The 21,180-nt window shown below is 44.8% G+C and overlaps 1 protein-coding gene across 3 annotated transcripts in view; it reads right to left on the bottom strand.

The window, feature by feature from the left end:
* Nucleotides 1–19,242, bottom strand: part of HSD17B7 (hydroxysteroid 17-beta dehydrogenase 7) — a 28,368-nt gene extending 9,126 nt beyond the window's left edge. Inside the window, exons 1-7 of one of the 3 annotated variants that reach the window (XR_014146610.1) lie at nucleotides 19,086–19,241; nucleotides 17,194–17,397; nucleotides 12,089–12,181; nucleotides 10,969–11,083; nucleotides 7,172–7,366; nucleotides 4,137–4,284; nucleotides 3,392–3,448 (exon numbers count right to left, since the gene is read on the bottom strand). Coding sequence is in view for 2 of the 3 variants with exons in the window: in XM_081825230.1 (XP_081681356.1) it covers nucleotides 3,392–3,448; nucleotides 4,180–4,284; nucleotides 7,172–7,366; nucleotides 10,969–11,083; nucleotides 12,089–12,181; nucleotides 17,194–17,397; nucleotides 19,086–19,120 (804 nt within the window). In the remaining variant the exon portion in view is untranslated. Of the gene's footprint in view, nucleotides 1–3,391; nucleotides 3,449–4,136; nucleotides 4,285–7,171; nucleotides 7,367–10,968; nucleotides 11,084–12,088; nucleotides 12,182–17,193; nucleotides 17,398–19,085 lie in introns of those variants that run through there. The other 2 variants (XM_081825230.1, XM_031020692.2) reach the window with 2 other exon arrangements.
* Nucleotides 19,243–21,180: the final 1,938 nt, after the last annotated feature.

Genomic DNA, 21,180 nt, shown 5'->3' on the forward strand with positions numbered 1-21,180 from the left:
CACTTTTTTCAAAGAAATAGAACAAATAATCCTAAAATTTATATGGAACCAGAAAAGACCCCAAATAGCCAGAGGAATGTTGAAAAAGAAAAGCAAAGTTGGTGGCATCACAATTCCGGACTTCCAGCTCTATTACAAAGCTGTCATCATCAAGACAGTATCGTACTGGCACAAAAACAGACACATAGACCAATGGAACAGAATAGAGAGCCCAGAAATGGACCCTCAACTCTATGGTCAACTAATCTTTGACAAAGCAGGAGAGAATGTCCAATGGAAAAAAGTCTCTTCAACAAATGGTGTTAGGAAAATTGGACAGCCACATGCAGAAGAATGAAACTGGACCATTTCCTTACACCACACACAAAAATAGATGCACAATGGATGAAAGGCCTAAATGTGAGACAGGAATCCATCAAAATACTTGAGGAGAACACATGCAGCAACCTCTTCGACCTCAGCCACAGCAACTTCTTCCTAGAAACATCGCCAAAGGCAAGGGAAGCAAGAGCAAAAATGAACTATTGGGACTTCATCAAGATAAAAAGCTTTTGCAAAACAAACAGTCAACAAAACTAAGAGACAACTGACAGAATGGGAGAAGATATTTGCAAATGACATATCAGATAAAGGGCTAGTATCCAAAATCTATAAAGAAGTTATCAAACTCAACACCCAGAGAACAAATAATCGAATCAAGAAATGGGCAGAAGACATGAACAGACATTTCTGCAAAGAACACATCCAAATGGGGACGCCTGGGTGGCTCAGTCGGTTAAGCGTCTGCCTTCGGCTCAGGACATGATCCCAGGGTCCTGGGATCAAGTCCCACATTGGGCTCCTTGATCAGCAGGAAGCCTGCTTCTCCCTCTGCCTACCACTCCCCCTACTTGTGCTTGCTCTCTCCCTCTCTATCTCTCTGACAAATAAATAAAATCTTTAAAAAAAAAAGACATCCAAATGGCCAACAGACACCTGAAAAAGTGCTCAACATCACTCAGCATCAGGGAAATACAAATCAAAACCTCAATGAGATACCACCTCACACAGGTCAGAATGGCTAAAATTATCAAGTCAGGAAACAACAGATGTTGGCGAGGATGCAGAGAAAGGGGAATCTTCGTACACTGTTGGTGGGAATGCAGCTGGTGCAGCCACTCTGGAAAACAGTATGGAGGTTCCTCAAAAAGTTGAAAATAGAGTTACCCTACAACCCAGCAATTGCAGTGCTGGGTATTTACCCCAAAGATACAAATGTAGTGATCTGAAGGGGCACCTGCACCCCAATGTTTATAGCAGCAATGTCCACAATAGCCAAACTATGGAAAGATCCCAGATGTCCATCAACAGATGAATGGATAAAGATATGGTATATATATACAATGGAATATTACTCAGCCATCAAAAAAATGAAATCTTGCCATTTGCAACGATATGGATGTAACTAAAGGGTATTACGCTGAGCGAAATAAGTCAATCAGAGAAAGACAAGTATCATATGATCTCACTGATGAGGAATTTGAGAAACAAGACAGAGGATCATAGGGGAAGGGAGGGAGAAATGAAACAAAACTAAACCAGAGAGGGAGACAAACAATAAGAGACTCAATCTCAGGAAACAAACTGAGGATTGCTGGAGTGGAGGGGGGTGGGAGGGATGGGGTGGCTGGATGATGGACACTGGGGAGGGTGTATGCTAAGGTGAGCACTGTGAATTGTGTAAGACTGATGAATCACAGACCTGTAGCCCTGAAACAAATAATACATTATATGTTAATAAAAAAAAGTTAAAAAAATAAATAAATAAATACAATTTTAAAAAAATCTGAAATGCTGAAATACACAAAATCCTTTATGGTAAGCCTCCTCTCATGTATGCCCATAATTCCTGCTTTACAGATAATAAAAGGCTTAAATGAGTGAAAAAATGTGCCCAGTACTTCATAGCCAGAAACGGGAGAAGTGGGATTTGAACAGAACCAGTCGAACTCTAAAGTCCACATGCTGAACCATTGTGCCTTCGGCCACTCCAGCTTAGTCCACGTAAGGAGCTGAAACTCACCTGAGGATTGCAGAGATTCTTACCACACGTGCGCTAGGCCCAAACCCTCATCCATCCATATCTACCAGCATTTACAACCATTGCTAAGTGGCAATCGAGGCATCCATCCACATTTTAGGAAATTCCAGCAGGGTCACAAAGTTTTTAAACTGTGCCATGGGTCATGCTGTCCTATCCAGATCCAGCTCATCCTTCAGAGCCCAGATCAAGCCCTACTTAGTGAGGAAAGCTTGCTCCCACCAGCCCAGCTTTCAATGATCCTCCTTTCTGATCAGTCCAACTACTCACCACCTGATGACAAAATGTCTTATTTTCTCGCCTCTCTTCTATATTCTTTTTTTTCCCCGAAACATGACCCTAAGCACCTTAGTAAATGGAGATTTTGTCTTCTAACTATTCTTCGCACCACTGATACTCAATATATACTTGACCTCCACACTTGATTTTTAGTATCTGAGTACATGTGTAGAATGAGTAATCTCTAAAGGACCACATACTATTTCTAATGCTTTGGCAAATATATGAAGGACTAATTAAAACTGGTTTAAAAGCACTTGCTTTGACAATCAATTTGTGTTCCTACGACAAATGCATTTATTTCTGCAACATTTATCAAAACAAGAGTGCCAACTGCTTCTCTCAATGTTTTCCTTAGTTAATTTCAATGCAGCCAAGATTTAAGAATCTACTAAGTATGAGCACTACAGTGACAGAGGACAAAGAAGCTTCATCTCGTGGGACAATTCTGATCCATGAGCAGAAGGTGCCTTTGGGACCTTCTGTTGACGAATCATCAGAGACATGGTTTGAGTAATGAGTAATGTCTGCCATTGATGAGGAAACACACGTAATCCATTTGCCATTTAAGGAAATGCACTGCCTTTCTAATAAAGTCACAACTTGATTCTCTTCATATTTAAACAGAGGAAAGAGAATCGTCCTATAAGGAAATGGAGTTGGACTGTGTCACCTTTACTCTTGGCCTACAAGACGCACCTTCTCCATGGGAACGGGAATCGTTGGCCTGGCTACCATCTTGCTTTGCCTGCCCCTGCAGTATTCCGCTGCTCTGCCCTCTAGCTGCTGTGTACCTTGTTTCTGCAGAGACACTGTCCCTACGACACAGTATCCAGCACTGTGGTAGATACTACACTTCTAAATTTCACTCCTCATCCTCTGTCCTCAGGCTCATGGCCCCCCTTAGTCCAAAACAGGACCTTGATTATTCACAGAGCTTATCTTTTCTGTTGAGATTGTTCCCACTTCCAGTGAACTTCAGTTTATATCCGCTAAGCAACCCTACATGCAGCTGCAACTCCAACAACGTACCAGGGCTTCCGTTCCGTTGTGCGGCGTCACAGTGAAAGCATTTGCAAAAAAGCGAAGCTGAGGAAAAGAAAAGAACCGTCATTTTGTGGCGGTGTAGAACAGAGTCACAAAAGCATTATTCATTTATATACTAAAAAAGATAATCTGCACTTCTCATCAGAGAACATTTTTTTAAGTACCGAAAACTAAAGAAGTCTAAAAAAGAAATATCACTTAATCTCCATCACTCTGAGCCAACCACTTTTAACATGGGGGCATAATTCCTTCTCATCTTTTTCTTATACCTGCCATCATGGAGGGACATTTTTTCCAGAGCTCTGGAAGAGAGAAACATTTCCTATAAGTAGCATTTTCTAATGGGGAAGGAACGCTGGTCCTGCAAGACGCTCAAAACACAAAACTAAAGAACAAGCAAAAACATGGTTCCGTGGCCATACACAACCATCCCCTTCTTGGGAACTTTTAATGCATATGACCACATTGAGAGCTTGGAGAAATCTAGTTGAATAGCACTTAACACAGGTTTCTCAAAATTATGTCATCCTAGAATTCCTGGGAGCTATGGTGTGTGATCAAAGACACAGCCGCTGACAGAGAAGGGGACATTCGGATGGTGAGGCAGGGGGATAGCAGGGTGTACAAAGCAGAGGTTACACAGTGAGGAACTTCAAAAACCTCAAATGAAATGAAACTCTGCCACCTTCTGGTTCGACTTCTTAAATCAGTTCCCAACCCTTAAACACACCTTTTTGGTCCTGGGTCGAAGAGCTGAAGTGTTCATCACTTACCAGCCATATGATGGGCAGCAGTACCATCCACATACAGGGAGGGAGAATTCCACAGGTCATACTGGTCACCATTGTGCCTGGGCACACCACGCTGGAATACAGACCCTGGGAGCACAGGGAGGAGCCAAAGTAAGATTCAAATTCAGTGTTTACGGACGCAGCCCATCCACGTGCTTGTGAATAAAGGACATATGCAAATGAATCAGGAAGCCAGGGCATGAAGGATTTATGCTCTGAGCTGCCCCTGAAGCCTGGCAAACCATTTCAGTGAAAGAATCATGTCCGGAGGACACACGAGGAGAGGCGCTCAGGATGCAAAGATGAGTAAGACAAGGTCTCTGTTCTCCAGAAACTCACAGAACAAAGAATAACCCAACTTGGGGCTGGAAGAGAAAAGGAGGATCTGGTTACTGGAGTTTGCCAGGTATTGGCTTAATTGAAGATCGGTTTATTGATCATAATAAGCACTTCAGATAAAAAAGACATCTACAACACAGTCTCTGCCTTCAAGAAGTTTCTGGTCTAGTAGAGAACAGACAGCTAAACCTAAAGTTTGTGTCTATTCCCCTGCAGGTACATAAGCCGCACACTTGTAGCTTGAGGAGGGAGCTCCTGTCATGAGAGGTGAATGAAGGGCTGCATGTGGTTCCACAAAGCACCTCCCCCAACTAAAGAGTTCTACATCAGGTCCTTAGCCTGGGACCTGTCATTGTAGAAAGATCTGCCCTCGAAACAGAGCCCAATTAACACACAGCGTGTGCTACCAGGGAGGGCCCTGTGTGGGCTTTACGAATCCTTGGAGCACTGGGATTGGTTTTACTAGCTGACTTAATTCAATTTTTACTACATTTTACCTTATGTAGCTATTGACCATTTTAACTCTTATTTTTATTACTTTTAATTTTATTTTTTCTTTCAAATGAAAATAGGAAGTACCAGTATGACACAAACAGTTCAGTGGGCAGAAAGCACCCCGAGCAAGAGAAGCTGGAGCATTTTCTTCCTTTATTCGGGGCTGCAGAGGCTGCGTGGTACCTGACAGATTATCCAATCCCTGGAGGTCCCCTTGATTTACCAAAGGTCCTCTGAAAAGAAGTAAGAGCCTGGACTCAGCAGAGACCAAAACTTCTCCCCAAGAGAGTAACAGATTTTCCCCCAGCGATAGCTAAGGAAGATTTCTTATTCTGGGAGCTAGCTAGGAACAGTTAGGGACTCTTCAGTCCTAAGTAAAGACATCTGTGAACTGAAATCCTGGGTCTCTGACACCTGTAATGTTCTGATGTTGAGCGACAAAAGAAACAAACAAGGAGGCAGCCTCATCCGAGAACCCAGTCCCCCTACATGTCGCAAGGATCAGCTGTGACAACCTGAGTGTTGTTATGAGACGTGGGTGAGGGGTGATGACTAAACTCTAGCAGGTGGCCCCATGGACCAACAGCATTCCCAGTGATACAAGCCTTCAAGAGGATGTCGTTCCCCCTTCCTAAAAGCCAAGGAGGAAAAGCCGTGGGCTGAAAACCAATCATACAGGTTTTAGGAGACAGCAGTATTAGCTAAATCTCTCTTTCTTATAAAAGATGAAATCCCAAAGCTTCCTTGACAATTAAAACTTAAGTGAAATCCCAGAACATTTTATGAAAAGAGAAGCTAATCCACTCTGACCTTGTCCCCAAAAGGAAGCTTCCGGAGCACAAGCAGTCGTGACAACTTTTGAAACACCTCAAGAAACCTCAGAAGGAGGCTAACCACTGGACCAACACACTGAACTCAAATAATAACAATAGTAGTAATAATAATCGTAATGATGATGATAGCCAACATAAACACACACACACACATGCACACACGTGTAGACCACACGCCTCCCATACACACAAGATGCCCATACACGTGCACATACCACATGTACAATCACAGCACACACATATACACACACCCACAAACCCAACGTGTGCACACGGATAGTCGCTCCCCCCACCCAATGACACCCACGTGTGCACACATGTGCAGACACACACATGCTGAGACTACTAGCTACTGTGAGTGCTTCACACCATCCCTCTCATTCAACCCTCCCAACAAATCTGTGAAGCAGGCACTATTTTTATCCCTATTTTTCAGATGAGGAAACTGAGGCATTGGGAGATGAAATAATCTTCCAAGGATTCAAATCCAGTTCTAGGAGATGCTCTTAGCTTCTACGCTTAGACCATCCTCTTTCCTAAGAGGGTTCCAGGAGAGAGAGTTCTATCTGATAGACAGGATAAACCCATTCGAGACCATCATAGGAGGCTCTGACTGTGTCTGATGCATCACCAGAGAAGGTCCTGCAAGGGCAGAAAGTTTCTTGGTCACCTTTTTCTTTCTGCTTTCTCCTCAGCCCTAGGCCTGGCCCAGTGCCCTAAACATGGCAGGTCTTCTGTAAATATTAGTGGAATTAAATTTCTCCCCAGCCCCACACTCAAACAGCAGAGTCAAAGCAAACAAAGGAAAATGCCATGGGAAAGACTGGAGATTTTCAGGAAGGTTTTAGACCTGAGCAGGAGAGACATCCAGAGAGCAGTAAGCTCCAGACCAGAGGCCACAATGAGCCTGGCAAGGCTACTTTCTGCAAAGAAACATCCCCAAAACCCAGAGTCCTCAGAAAGACAGAGCTCTGGACTCTCACCAAAGACCACCACTATCCAGAAGGCTTTGTAACTACTGAAGGTCCTATAGTATCTGATATGACAAACACTGGGACACAGCGTGGTTTAGTGGGAAAATTCCAACCTACAGTCAAATAGCCCCAGGCTCAACTCTGAGCTCAACCATTAACTAGTTGTATGACTCTGGGTAAATCACCTAACCTCTCCAAACTGTGGTGTCCTCACATGCAAATGGGAATATTCAGACCTACACTCACTGTGACAGGAAAGGCACTGAATGCCATACACAGGTAAGGAGTACAGCACCTCAAGTACGTGCTTTGTTAAGCTGAGCCAGGCCTCACCCGTGGGTTGAAGTTCCGGTTCAGCGCCACGCTCAGTAGGTCAATTGCGTATTTGGAGGAGCTGTAGGGCTCCTGGCCTCTGCTGTGCTGGATGTCCTCAAGGTGGAAATTAGATTTCCTTGCATTGCGAGATGATGTCCAGATAAGCCGGGAAGGACTGTCGCTGTGACAGAGGAGAGCTTCCAGTTCCTGAATCTGATAAAAAAGGAACAACAAAATGGATCAACATCTACTGGAGTAGAGGATAACAGCTGTGAAGCCACTGTAAACGTGTCCTGGAGCTGAACAGGAATGTCACTGCTGAAGGGGCTACTCCAGACACGCGAGAGAGGAGGCTGGAATGACCCATGCAGGTTAGGGTTAGGGACATCGGTATGAACAGATGTTTAGCTTCATAAAAATAGAGATGGTTACATATAAAAATACTTATAGGGGTTACCATGCACGTATATCTCCCTGCTCTGTTAGCCTAGAAGCTACTGATCCATCAGTAGTAACAAGCACCAGATCTTGGTTTCTAATACCATTGTCTATAAGAGGAACCAGATCTTGGGATGCCCGGGTGGCTCAGTCAGTTAAGCATCTGACTCTTGATTTTGGCTCAGGTCATGATCTCAGGGTCCTGGGATAGAGCCCCACGTGAGGTTCCACGCCCAGCAGAGAGTCTGCTTGAGGATTTTCTCCCTCTGTTCCTCTCCCTGCTCAAGCTCTCTTTCTCTATCTCTCTCTAAAAGAAGTTAATAAATCTTAAAAAAAAAAAAAAAAAGTGGAACCAGATCTCCTTAGGGAAATGGCTGATTCTAAGACTGGGGCAGGAAATATATCCGATGAGCCTGAACCATCTTGTAGTGCCAGAAAGAACATGCTCAAAACAGAAAACCACACTGATGAGGCTATATCAGAGATATGCAGGATCCAACATGAAGAGCACCCAATGGCCCAAACTGGAATAATTTGAGCAAGAAAATAAAGTAGTGTTTCCAACTCAAAGTAGAAAATAAATATCCACAAGCCCACAGGAATACAAGTTATTTTCGCAGCTTTATTGAAGTATACTTGACCAAGAAATGACTGAGTAAAGCATTAGATAGAGAACAGACAAACCTCTCTTGCAGAAAAGTTCCAAATAATTTATGTAGCTAATCGACCCTCTGGGGCATCAAACACAACCCCTTAAGTGTGAGCTACACATAGTAAGTCTCTTCCAAAGAGAACAATATGGAAAGGGAGAGAAAAACAAAAAGAGAGACTTCATGATGAAAAACCTGACAAACACGAGCTGGGAGATCAGAGAGAACGTCAATGCTGACAAGTCACAGTGACATTTCATGTGATGTGATGTGACGAGAATGGTCTTCACTTCACCTCTGTGGTCCTCCTCCCGCAAACGTGTTACTCAAGTCTAACCATGAGAAACATTTCAGACAAATCCCAACTGAGGACAAATACCTCAGCTAGAATCCTCAAAACTGTCAAGATCATGAAAAACAAGGGAAATCTGAGAAACTGTCACAGCCAAGGGGAGCCTGAGGAGACAGCTAAATGTACTGTGGTGTCCAAGAAGGGGTCCTAGAACTGATGAGGGAACATTAGGCAGAATGGAAGAAAGCTGAATAAGTTTGGACTTCCATTAATAAGGTATCAGTATTGGTTCTCCTACTGCAACAAATAGTAGTAGTAGAGAAAACTGGGGCGGAGGGGGATACAGGAACTCTCTGTACTAGTTTTGCAGTAATTCTGTAAGTCTAAAACTATTCTAAAACAAAAATTGTGTTAAAGAAAAACCTAGGAAAGCTTCCAGATGCGCTCCACGTTTGCAATGAACAAGTAAGTCAAATGCAATCAAGATAACTCATACACATGAGATTAAATCAGTTAACTGGTTCCTGGACTGTAATACTATGCTGTGCTTGGAACTTCACGGAAATTACCTCTACTCTTCATAACAACGATAAAAGTTTGGTCATGTTACAGATAATCAAACTGGGGATGGATGATCCATTTATACAATGCATTTACACCTGAACCTAGAATCCAAGTTTGTGTTCTAGAAGAAGTGGTAAGATTCTTAAACCTAATCTGAAAGGAGTGGGAAGCATTCTAAGCCTTCTGACGACTTTATTAGATAAATCCATTCCAAAACCCCTCCTGATATGCCTCCCTATATAAGGATACACAAGGATAGGTCATGTCATCAGGACACCTATGATCATCATGCCCACAGCCATGACTCTCCTCTGCCATTCCCCCAACCCAGATGACCCAAATACCTGATCTTCTGAACAACTTAATTTTTATTTTATTTTTATTTTTTTTAAGATTTTATTTATTTATTTGTCAGAGAGAGAGAAGGAGAGAGAAAGAGAGCACAAGCAGGGCGAGCAGCAGAGGGAGAAGCAGACTCCCCACTGAGCAGGGAGCCCGATGCGGAACTCGATCCCAGGACCCTGGGATCAAGACCTGAGCCGAAGGCAGACGCTTAACTGATGAGCCACCCAGGCGTCCCACAACTTAATTTTTAAGCACTAGATTTATCAAAAATTTAACAGACTAGTGATAATTATCTTCTATCATTACCAATTAATTTAATAATTCAAAAAGAAAGCAAAGAACGAGTATTATAAAAAGATAAAGGAAATATTAGATAGAGGATCTGTGTAAAGGTATAAAGAAAGACCAGACAAGAATTCAATCCCATTCTAACTTTACATTTTAATTAACTTTTGTCATTGAAAAAGTGACACCACATCGCATGAAATGAATAGCACTAAAGGTTATAGAATGAAACATGAAGCTCCCCCTCATCCCTGATATCCTGGCACCCCAGTTAATCAAGGCATAAAACTGCTCCCAGTTTTATCTGCATCATTCTAGAAATATTATATACATTTATATACACTACATAGAGATGGATTTTCTTCTGTTTCTACAAATGAGCTCACACTATACATACAGGCCCCTGCTATTTCTTCTTCATAATAAAATATGAGAGGCTGTCCCACATAAGTGCAAAACATTTACCTCATTTCTTTTAGTGGGTCCACAATATCCCAACATTTGCCTACATCTTCATTTACTGTAAATACAGGCGAGTGCTCAAAGAGTTCCAATGTTAAGGGAAATGGGGCTGAAGGTGAAGAAGAGTGGCGGTGAATAGAGAGGCGTCAGAAATACAGGCTCTGTGCAGGCCAACCCAGCATCGGGGTTCCTCCAACACCGGGCAATGACAGGCCACCAGCGACACAGTTGGGCATTATTTAATCTAGACAGTAGAGCTGTCCCCTGGGATCATGCCTGAGCAAGAGTGCAGAACAGGTGAGACAAGCTACACGTCTCTCGCTTACATGCATGTGTGCCTGGAACTATAACACACGGTATAGATGCTGAAGAATCAGAAGTCAAGATAATAAGAGCCTAATTATGGACTCTTGTTTAACAGTGGCTTGCCCACTCCCCTCTCCTATCTGGCACCAAGCCCAGTTTCAAAGACCGTTCAGAACAGGACTGGTACACCTCCTCACAGTTCTGTACATTGTTTCTGAAGGCACCTGTGTGTTTCTTTCTCACTTTGTCTCTGCTCTCTAAAATTGACACCAAAAGAAAAAAAAGAAAATATATCAATCAAATGCTTTAGGGAAGCAATGTTTTCACAGAGTGCAGTGATCACCCCATTTAAATACTCAAGGATTTTATGCTAGCCATAAATTAATGAGCTTAACAAACAGGCCTGGGACATGTCCATGCCAGCCTTTAGGATTCTAGCACTAATATGAGCTTCTTGAGCCCAGTCCTTTTACCAGAATAAAGTGGCCAAAGACGTTGGTTTCAAACACCTCCTGGAGCCCATCGGCAGTGACTTTATCTTCCTGGGTCAGCAGTCCTTCAGCTGTAGAGAACATATGAATCACTTTTCTGAAACAGGAGAAGACAATTGTATGCCTTTTAAAAGCTTCTTTAACTGAAAATACTGGAAAACCCTCCCTGCCGCCCTCCCCGGCCCAAAACTGCATTTTCCTTGATCCTATAAAAATACCTATTTCTCAGACTGTGTTATTGTGTGTATATAAATAAGATGCAAAAATGCTTCCTTTCCCCCAATTCAGAGAAGTATTTATATTATAACTCATACTACCCATTGGACCCTGACTCAAAAAAATCTGCTGCTAAAACTCTTTTCACTTTTTTTCCACATCAGGTTGCAGGTGAACTTCTCTGGGGAAATAACAGCCGTGCCAAAGGAGAAAAAGTCTTCCCCTGCACAAACTGATGGTTAACTGCCCAAGTTACACAGGTTGGTTTTTTACTGGGAATTCTTAAAGCACCAAACACATTAACACAGTAATTTGCTGTGAGATCCATTTACTAGGTCAAGACCTGTGTGTGTGCGCGCGCGCGCGCGTGTGTGTGTAATGGAAGAGAAGTAAAACAAAAGTAGCAATGTACGAAGAATGCCCTAAGTATGTAAGTCACAAGATAAGATTTATTTCTCACTGTAGGTTGTGATCAAACATTTTTGGAAGCCACTGTGCTACTGTGTGTTAAGAATCTCCCGGGGAGACCTTTGGTTCTACGCACTTCCCCCACCTCCGGGGCAGAGTATCTGCCACAGAGCTGGGAAATGCTTCCAAAGCAGCTTTGGTACTAACAACTCGGACAATCTCACTGACAACTCTGCCCAATTCTGAGATGTTCTTGCTACTAGACACATCCCGGCAGATCAAACATGGACCTTCCGAAGCATCTAGCCACTTGGGATGTCCTGGAGACCTAGAGCACCCATTCCCTGCAATACTTCCTGTCTTTATTCTCCTCAGCCGCCCCTCATCCCCCTAACTTAACCTACTGAGGGCAAAACCAGGCAAAAACAAACAAACAACTGATTCCTTCCACTCAGTTCATCTAGAAAATGGACATTACCTTGAAAAGAGGCCAGAGAAAAGTGCTTTGATATTCAGCTGTGGATTGGGCATGATCCCAGCATTCAGATAGACATAGTCTAATCTCTGAAACCTGCAAGGAAAACACCAAGACAAGACTGTTCATCTCTAGAGCAACTGGACTAAAGAAAGCCTACGAAGGACAGAAAATGCTTTCTGAAGGGGACGCATGACACATCAGGGTTACACCACTTCTTTCCCAATGCTGTTTCTTCAGCCACAGTAAATATTTGAGTATTCTTTTTTTTGACAGTGGCTTCAAACAGAATTTGGGGAACTATAATGGGCTTTGAAGTTAAATCTTTTCAGATCAAGACTCCTTCCAGCTCTGTCCTCCCAATTAGGAACCACAGGTGGTAACCCTCTGCCTATTAAACCCACTCTCCATCTGGTCTTAGAAAGTTGTCTACTTTTTTTAAGATTCACATCTTCCCTATTGATAAGTAGAATTTATATAATATTAGTAATGGCCCAACCTGAGCCGTCAATGCTGGAACCTGAATGCCAATATATCTAGTAAGGCAGCCGATCCATGTGGAAACCGCTCACTGCTCGTGGCCAGGGGCTCTGTATCATAAAATGGTGAAAGCTCACAAGAATACAATCACATGACAGAAGCTGAGTGGGGGTACGGCACTCTTGGAAAGCTCCTTCCAGGACACCTGTCATAGAGAGAACAGTGACATGCTGACTTGAGAGTGCTTTTTCATTTTTAAACCTCCGTAGGCCTTAATCTAGCATACTCCTCTTGAACAAGGGCCAAGCCTGCCCTCATGATACTCACAGGCACCATGAATGTTCATAATATCTCCTACAATTCTATGCATTACGCTATCTCCATGCCCTCTTCTGTAGAGTCCAAGACAATACGGGCCACAGCTACCTTAAAATACATCCATGTTACCAGGACAGATGGCACACAAACATTTCTTGATCATTCTGTAAGTAATTACCAGCCCCAAATGACTCTAATTACTAAACTTTCTGTTTAAAATGCTGATGTGGATACTACTGGGCCATCCATGTAAGTGCCATAAAGTCTATGTTTTTCTTTATTTAAATTCAATTTAGTTAACATATAGTGAATTATTAGTTTCAGGGGTAGAATTTAGTGATTCATCAGTCTTATATAACACCTAGTGCTCATCACATCACGTGCCCTCCTTAATGCCCATCACCCAGTTACCCCATCCCCCCACCCACATCCCCTCCAACAACCCTCAGTTTGTTTCCTAGAGTTAAGAATCTCTTATGGTTTGCCTCCCTCTCTGTTTTCATCTTATTTTTTCTTCCCTTCCCCTAGGTTCCTTTGTTTTGTTTCTTAAATTCCACATAGGAGTGAAATCATATGGTATTTCTCTTCCTCTGACTGACTTATTTCACTTAGCATAATACCCTCTACCTCCATCCGCATCATTGCAAATGGCAATTTCATTCTTTTTGATGGCTGAGTAGTATTCCAGTGTGTGTGTGTGTGTGTGTGTGTGTGTGTGTGTGTGTGTGTACATTGGGGTGCAGGTGTCCCTTCAAATCACTATGTTTGTATCCTTTGGATAAATACCTAGGAGTACGATTGCTGGGTCATAGGGCAGCTCTATTTTCAACTTCTTGAGGAACCTCCATACTGTTTTCCAGAGTGGCTGCACCAGCTTGCATTCCAACCAACAGCGTAGGAGAGTTCCCCTTTCTCGGCATCCCCGCCAACATCTGTCATTTCCTGAGTTGTTGATTTTAGCCATTCTGACCGGTGTGAGTTGGGATCCCATTGTGGTTCTGATCTGTATTTCCCTGATGCACGTGGGCCCATCAATTGTTGGCTGTTCCATTACCTAATGTGCAAACTGCCATCTAAGAACATTAACAAATTTTGCTCGAAGTGGAAAGGCAATGCTCAAAAGAGTGGAAACTGCAGCAGAACACCAAATTCAGGTCTGCGCTCAGTAAAACGGCATATTTACTACTCTCAAAGATTAAATGATCGACACAATCGCTCTCTTCCAGATAAAGCAGAACTGCAATTTCTCACTAGTTTTTCCTCTGCACATAGCTTACAGAAGAGAGGCGCACAGCCAGAAAGCCCAGGTGTCAGGAATGGTGCTGTGTTAGCCAACAGACGGGCCCTTCCCAAGCTCTCTTCAGTTGTAATTCACTTCAGGTCTACAATCACAGACAATCACTTGGGCCATTAAGGGCGGGAGAGTCTCGACATAAGCAATAGATGTATGTGGAATCGGCACACATTCCCACATCTGTGAATATCACTATAACTAGCATTTGCTAAGTCTGGAGGAGAGCACTCATCCCAACAGGAGCACTTCTGGGGATGAAATGAACACACAGAAGCTGCACTGAAATGCTGATGGCAGGTGCGCCTTACCTCCATGCTCCCTCCCACCTTACAGCCCTGCTGCCTCAAGTTCTTCTAAGTGACCTAATATTATGAATGTTACAACCTAAAATCTCGAAAGTCGCTGTACTGGAAAGGGCTATTCTTTTTTATTTTTTTTTAATTCAATTAATTAACATAGTGTATTATTAGTTTCAGAGGTAGAGGTCAGTGATTCCTCAGTCTTATATAACACCCAGTGCTCATTCCATCGCATGCCCTCCTTAATGCCCATCACCCAGTTACCACCATCCCCCCACCCCTACCCCTCCAGCAACCCTGTTTGTTTCCTATGCTTACGAGTCTCTTATGGTTTGCCTCACTCTCTGATTTCATCTTGTTTTATTTTTTCCTCTCTTCCCCTATGATACTGTTTTGTTTCTTAAATTCCACATGAGTGAGATCATGTAATTGTCTTTCTCTGATTGACTTATTTCGCTTAGCATAATACCCCCTAGTTCCATCCACATCATTGCAGATGGCAAGATTTCATTCTTTTTGATGGCTGAGTAGTATTTCATTGTGTGCGCATATATATGTATGTGTGCACATATATATATATATACACACATACTACATCTTCTTTATCCATTCATCTGTCAGTGGACATCTGGGCTCTTTCCAGAGTTTAGCTATCGTGGACACTGCTGCCATAAATACTGGTGTGGAGTTATTCTTAGAAAATGTATTGTCAGCCCTCAGGTGTGACTACGGAAGCAGCTGAAACATCAACAGCGTTCCTGGTCTTGGGCTACTGAATGCAATAGCCTGGTACGAACAGGAACCCATGATCTCCTGGGGCAGGGCACAGGTTAAGAGCTAGGAAAGAAGGTAAGCCTCAGGCCCCCTTCCTGCCTCAGGTGATTGCTAGCACAAACATCCCGCTTCTCCCTTATCCCGTGACTGCCTTCCTATGTGCCTGCTTGTAGGGGAAGGTGCAGGCCTACCTCACGTCTTCAAGGTAACTGCCCTTCCTTTGTACTCCTTTCCCATGCTTTGAGGCACCTGTCCTTGCTTTTCTGACAAAACGAAACAAGAGCTACGCGCAGAATCCAGCTGCTGCCCCCTCACAGAGGTGGGTCCTGCCCGTCCTCCCCGATCATTGTCTGAGAACTTTATTTCAGTGCGTGATGACAACTGGGGTGCAGGGGCCCCTTCGGATCACTACATCTGTATCTTTGGGGTAGATACCCAGTAGTGCAATTGCTGGGTCGTAGGGCAGCTCTATTTTCAGCTTTTTGAGGAATCTCCATACTGTTTTCCAGAGTGGCTGCACCAGCTTGCGTTCCCACCAACAATGTAGGAGGTTCCCCTTTCCCTGCATCCTTGCCAACATCTGTTGTTTCCCGACTTGTTGATTTTAGCCATTCTGACTGGTGTGAGGTGGTATCTCATTGAGGTTTTGATTTGTATTTCCCTGATGCTGAGTGATGTGGAGCATTTTTTCATGTGTCTGTTGGCCTGGAATGTGCTATTCTTGACTGAGGGTGAAAGTTCTTTTCTGCTAAATGAGGAAATATAACTAAATCTATACAAAACAGAAGGACAGCTGGCTGAGAAGGTTCGGGGAAAGGAATGCCTGAAATCACCTGATTTGAGCTCAAAACTTCCATACTAACTGTAGGGTCTTTAACTCAGTAAGGACGTTTACTGTGCAGCTTCACAGACTTGGCAACTCAAAGTTATAGAAGAGAAGGGGATATGGAACCTAGAAAATCTCCTCGGTGTTTTAGAAAGACGATGTGGCAGAAAATTCTAGGAGAAATGACATTTCACAAGAGGCTAAGGCTGAAACTAGAAGAGCAGGGTGAGAAAACCAGCTCTACCTTTGCTCTGTAACTCGTGCATTTGCAACAGGGAAATGCAAATGGGCTAGCAATCCCCATACATAAAACACAGAGTTGTCTTCTTCAGCAAATGCCTTTACCAAAAAGGCCTTTTGTGTCTTTACTGTACTTCGTTTTACTGTCCAAGGAAATAAAGCAGCTCTTGTTCCTTAAGGACCTCAATTACAAAAATGTTTGAAAATTAATTATTCCCATATCCTTAGGGCTGAGTGTGGACTAGTGTGGGGCTCCTGACCTTTTTGGACCATAAATTCCTCCTAGAATTAAAAAAAAAAAAAAAAAAAGCATGCCCCCTTCCCCAGAAAAAATGCATTGTGCACCTATATGCAATTTTGTGTACACTTTCTAGGGAGTCATACGTCCAAGGACTCTATTCCTTCCTACACCAAATATTTCTCAAATGCCTATTACATGCCAATTACCATGCAGATGTAAACAAATCTTTAAGGGCCTGTGGGGGAAAAAAATCTCTGAAGAAATAGGGTGCAGATGTGGGTTCTCAGACCAACCCAACCAATATCAAGTCCTAGGCACCTGTCCAACCTACTTAACGAAGTCGTTACACGGAGGAAAGATGCAAAAACTGTATTCAGAAGGGAGTTACCATAATGTCCACCCAACTAATCACACATCAAGGTGTATTCAAATTAATCCTCATGAAATAATCGCGATTATGACTGAGCATGAAAATGTGCTCCTGAGACACCACGGGTCACTCTGTACGGATCTCCTCAGCCTAACTTCTTACACTGCACCTGGTGTAAGATGTTTAGGTTTTCCTCTCCTTTCTTATTTTATTCACTGCTGTCTCATGCAGTTGCGTGAGAGAAAACCCGTCAACAAGAGGCATACCTTTGCTTGAGCTCCCTGGCGGCCCGGATGACTGACCGGAGGTTGCTGACATCCACCTGCACGACGCTGACCTCGGCGGCGGGGTGAGCGGCCAGCAGCGCGGCGCGGACAGCCTCCGCTTTGCCCACGTTCCTGCACGCCAAGCACACGTGCAGCTCATCGTCTTCCTCCAGCAGCCGCTTGCAGAGAGCCAGGCCAACGCCACTGTGAGGACAATTCGGAGACAGGAGACGCGTTCATTCAGATGGCGCCAAATAGGAGGCTTTGCTCTCTGGTCCAGAAAACCGCTGTTGTCAACATGGGCTCCCATGAGGAGCCCAGGCAGAGGAAAGAAGACTCAAACATTATTCACAGAAGAAGGAACACCCCCCCCCAACTTGAATAGTCAGTCACTCGCCCAGGAGGCTGTCCAGTTTGTGTTTCTGAGAGCACATGAGCGCTGTCTTTTCATCGGGTGGTTTGCATGCTGTACTTGTTACGACACTCATGAAAGGGAGTCCGTACATCACCAGCAAGAGCCGACACGAGCATCGTATTAGCCGTTTCCTGCGTGCATGTTTTACTTTGCTGTCTAGGTTCCTCAAGGGCAAGAGCTCTACTACCTGTTGGTATCGCTGCCACCATCCGGAGCACAAGCAATTCCCAACAAGGAATGGGTGAATGTTACAGTAACACAGCAGGAGGCAAGTCCCTCTCAACTACTACGATCGAATAACCAACGGGAAGAGAAAAAACTCAACTTGATTAAGCAGCAGGTACGAAGAGGAAACATAAGATGGGCACCAGGGAAGAGCAGGAGGATGAGGGCACAAGACAAAGACAGATAAACTCCTTCAGAAATGGCATTTGAAACCACACGGTAAATGAGGACACCACTCAAGACCAGCTGGGCTGAGCACAACCAAAGCCTGGGCCTTGCCAACAGAGCATCAAATATATTTACCTTTACTCCTCCTCACTTGAGAACAGTAGGTCTTTACAATAAATATCCAAGTGCATACATCACAATATACGTTAAAAAAAAAGAAACACACAAAAACAGTTCCGACTCGGACTTCAGCTTAGGAAGCACCCTATCAGTTGTTCAGGGCACTCACAGACACCTGCCACGCCGCTGAGCTAACATGGGTGTGGCTAGGTAAGCGAAAGCGGACGGATTTTAGATGACATTTGACATATCCTCTGCCTTAATCCCTCAAAACCTCCCACTGCAACAGGCAGAATGGTTTGGTTGGTGTCATCCTCCCCACATTCTTCACAGAAGTGCGGATGAGGAATAAAAGCGGGGGACAGAAGAGGCCGAGAGTCCACATGGGCGGCCCTGAAATAATTAGGAACTGGCGGTGATGGTTATTTGCACTCCTGCCACGCCTCGCCAGGTAGAGGTTTACTTTTTTAAGAGCGTGTCTAGGTGTCTAGCTCTGTGCTGGGTGGAATGACACCCCCACCCCCGACCCACTACTCATGGGTGTTGAACCTTATCTGGGGGGCAAAGTCCTGCACAGATACAACACTGGGAGCACACGACGGTCGCGACGCTAAGCGCCGGGCACCGAGGTCGACACGGACCAGCTGGAGGAGGCGGGGTGCGCGTGGGAAGCGCCCTCGTCCCGGACATCAGCAGGACCCCCGCGACGCTCCAGTTTTCCTTTCCGCCGTCACGTTCAGTTCCAGCACTGGTTACTGTGCGCCTCGAGCCGCCGGACGCCCGGAGCGGGCGCAGCGAGGACCCGGGTACTGCGGGGCAGGGGCTCGCGCGACGCCCCACCGGGCAAGGCCGGGGACGCCTGCTCCGGGGAGGGGCGGGGGTCGCCTGCGGTGGTCCGGCCCTGTACTTCCTGCTCCCTGCGACTCCTGACCCGCCGCCGCCGCGGCCACCGAGGACGCCTCACCTGCTGGCCCCGGTGACCACCACCACTTTCCGCATGGTCTCCCTCCCCACCGCCGAGCCGCGCAGGGGCCCCGCCACCGCCTCCGGAGCAGAGGAATCCAGTCACCCTACGCGGCCACGCCGCCGCCGCTGTCCAATCAGAGCCCGGCGGGGCCCCCGCTCCCCTCGCGTCATCGACTCCGCGCTGGGCCCTCCAATCGCGGCCCGCCGTGCGCTCCCGGAGCCGGGGCCCGGGTGGGGTGAGGTAGGCCGAGGGGCGGGGCCGGGCCCGAGCCAATCCGGACTCTCGTCGTCCCTAGGCGGCGCAGGTGTGCCAGAGGACGCGCGGGGCTCCTTCAGCGCCTGCGGGATGCAGGGCGGGATGTTCCCTCAGCCGAGGACTCGGGTGCGAGGGTCTTGGCACGCCGGGGATATCAGCCTGCCTCTTTATTGCAGGAAGGGCTCAGGATATTTGCACAAGAACGCTTTAATTTTAGAAGCACGATTTGGGTCTAGGAATTAAAGTTTGAGTATTATCATCTACTTTGCTTTCCACTCCTTTTTGGGAAGTGTAGATCCAGGCACTGCACCATTTTACAGACCAGCTTCTGATCCCGGACCAGCTCTTTCTCTTTAAAAAATCATCTTTGCAAAAATGAACATTGATTTCATTAAAAATTTTATGTAGACTCATGCATGAATAACCAATTTTCAAAATTTGGAACATGGTATGAATCAGAGTATCTAAGAACTTCATAGGACATTGCGAGGGTGTACTGTAAGCTCCTACTTCAGTGTTTCTCAGACTCTGTGGTAAAGGACCCGTTTTGTTTTTCCAAGCCATCCCAGATGGGTACTTTTGGAAAATACAGTAACAAAGCATTATTAGAAAAATGAAATAAAAAGCGAAGGATACAAAATACAAGCCCCAATTTTTTATTATTAGATATAACACATAAAAGAATCTTCTGCCAAACTGCTGTTAAAGTTTCTGAGGCTTACTCTAGGTTTCTCTACTTATCGTGCATTGGTAACAAGGTGACCATCACTAGTCTAGGTTCACACTAAGTAACTCCACACCTCATGTATGTTCTAGGGAACGTACTTTAATCTACTTCATGGCCTCTTTCAAAGTTTCAATTATTTATGCAAAGCAATGATCCCTCAGCAATGTGAGACTGATATAATTTATACTGGCTTTTGAAATCATAGAGGTCTTGATTAATTTGATATTGTAACAGCACTCCAGCTCGCTTCAAGTTTATGGGCTCCTTGCTTGCTGACCTAAGTCCCTTGGTCTGCAACAGAACTAACCTACTTTCCTTGCAATTTGCAGACCACTGGCCTTAAGGAGTGAAGAACCGAACTTTCGCAGAAGATAAGGTCTGACTACATTCAAAAACAGGTGCCATGAATACCAGCAGGTCTGTTCAGGGTCATGTTGACATACACCTAACTGCTGGGGCACCTGCTTCTCCTCCATGTAGCCCCCCTCCCCCTTGTCCCATGCCTTCCCTTTTAAAAGCCTCCACCTTGGTCTGGATGGGCAAGATGGTCTTTGAGAAGCTAGTCCACCGTCTTCCCAGGTTGCTGGCTTCCTGAATAAAGCAACCTTTGCTTTCCCACCATCACTTGTCTCTCGAGTGTTGATTTGGAGTGGCAAGCAGCTAAACCTGAGTTCAGAACTGGTACTCTGTCCAGGAACAATATCGGCTAGTTTAGTAATACTTTATCTTATACCAATAAAATTATATTCAGAAAATAAATCAATTATTTGAATATTAGATTCCTAAATCATTAAAACATCTTTACTGTTATCTGCGTGGTACTCAGCTCCTACCCTATGCCACTTACAACTATTCTAAAGAGACCACGCTTTGACAATATTTTCTGGGAGTCCTAGAGTAAAATTAACCCCAATCTTTACAGTCTAGACCCAAAGCCTCCTTTTAAAGTGTCCTAGGGCTGGGGCGCCTGGGTGGCTCAGATGGTTAAGCGTCTGCCTTTGGCTCAGGTCATGATCCCAGGGTCCTGGGATCGAGTCCCGAGTCGGGCTCCCTGCTGGGCAGGGAGCCTGCTTCTCCCTCTGCCTCTGCCTCTCTCTCTCTCTGACTCTC

Source organism: Leptonychotes weddellii, chromosome 6, assembly GCF_054177405.1.
Source record: "Leptonychotes weddellii isolate Sample4059 chromosome 6, ASM5417740v2, whole genome shotgun sequence".
In the NCBI taxonomy this organism is placed as follows: domain Eukaryota; kingdom Metazoa; phylum Chordata; class Mammalia; order Carnivora; family Phocidae; genus Leptonychotes; species Leptonychotes weddellii.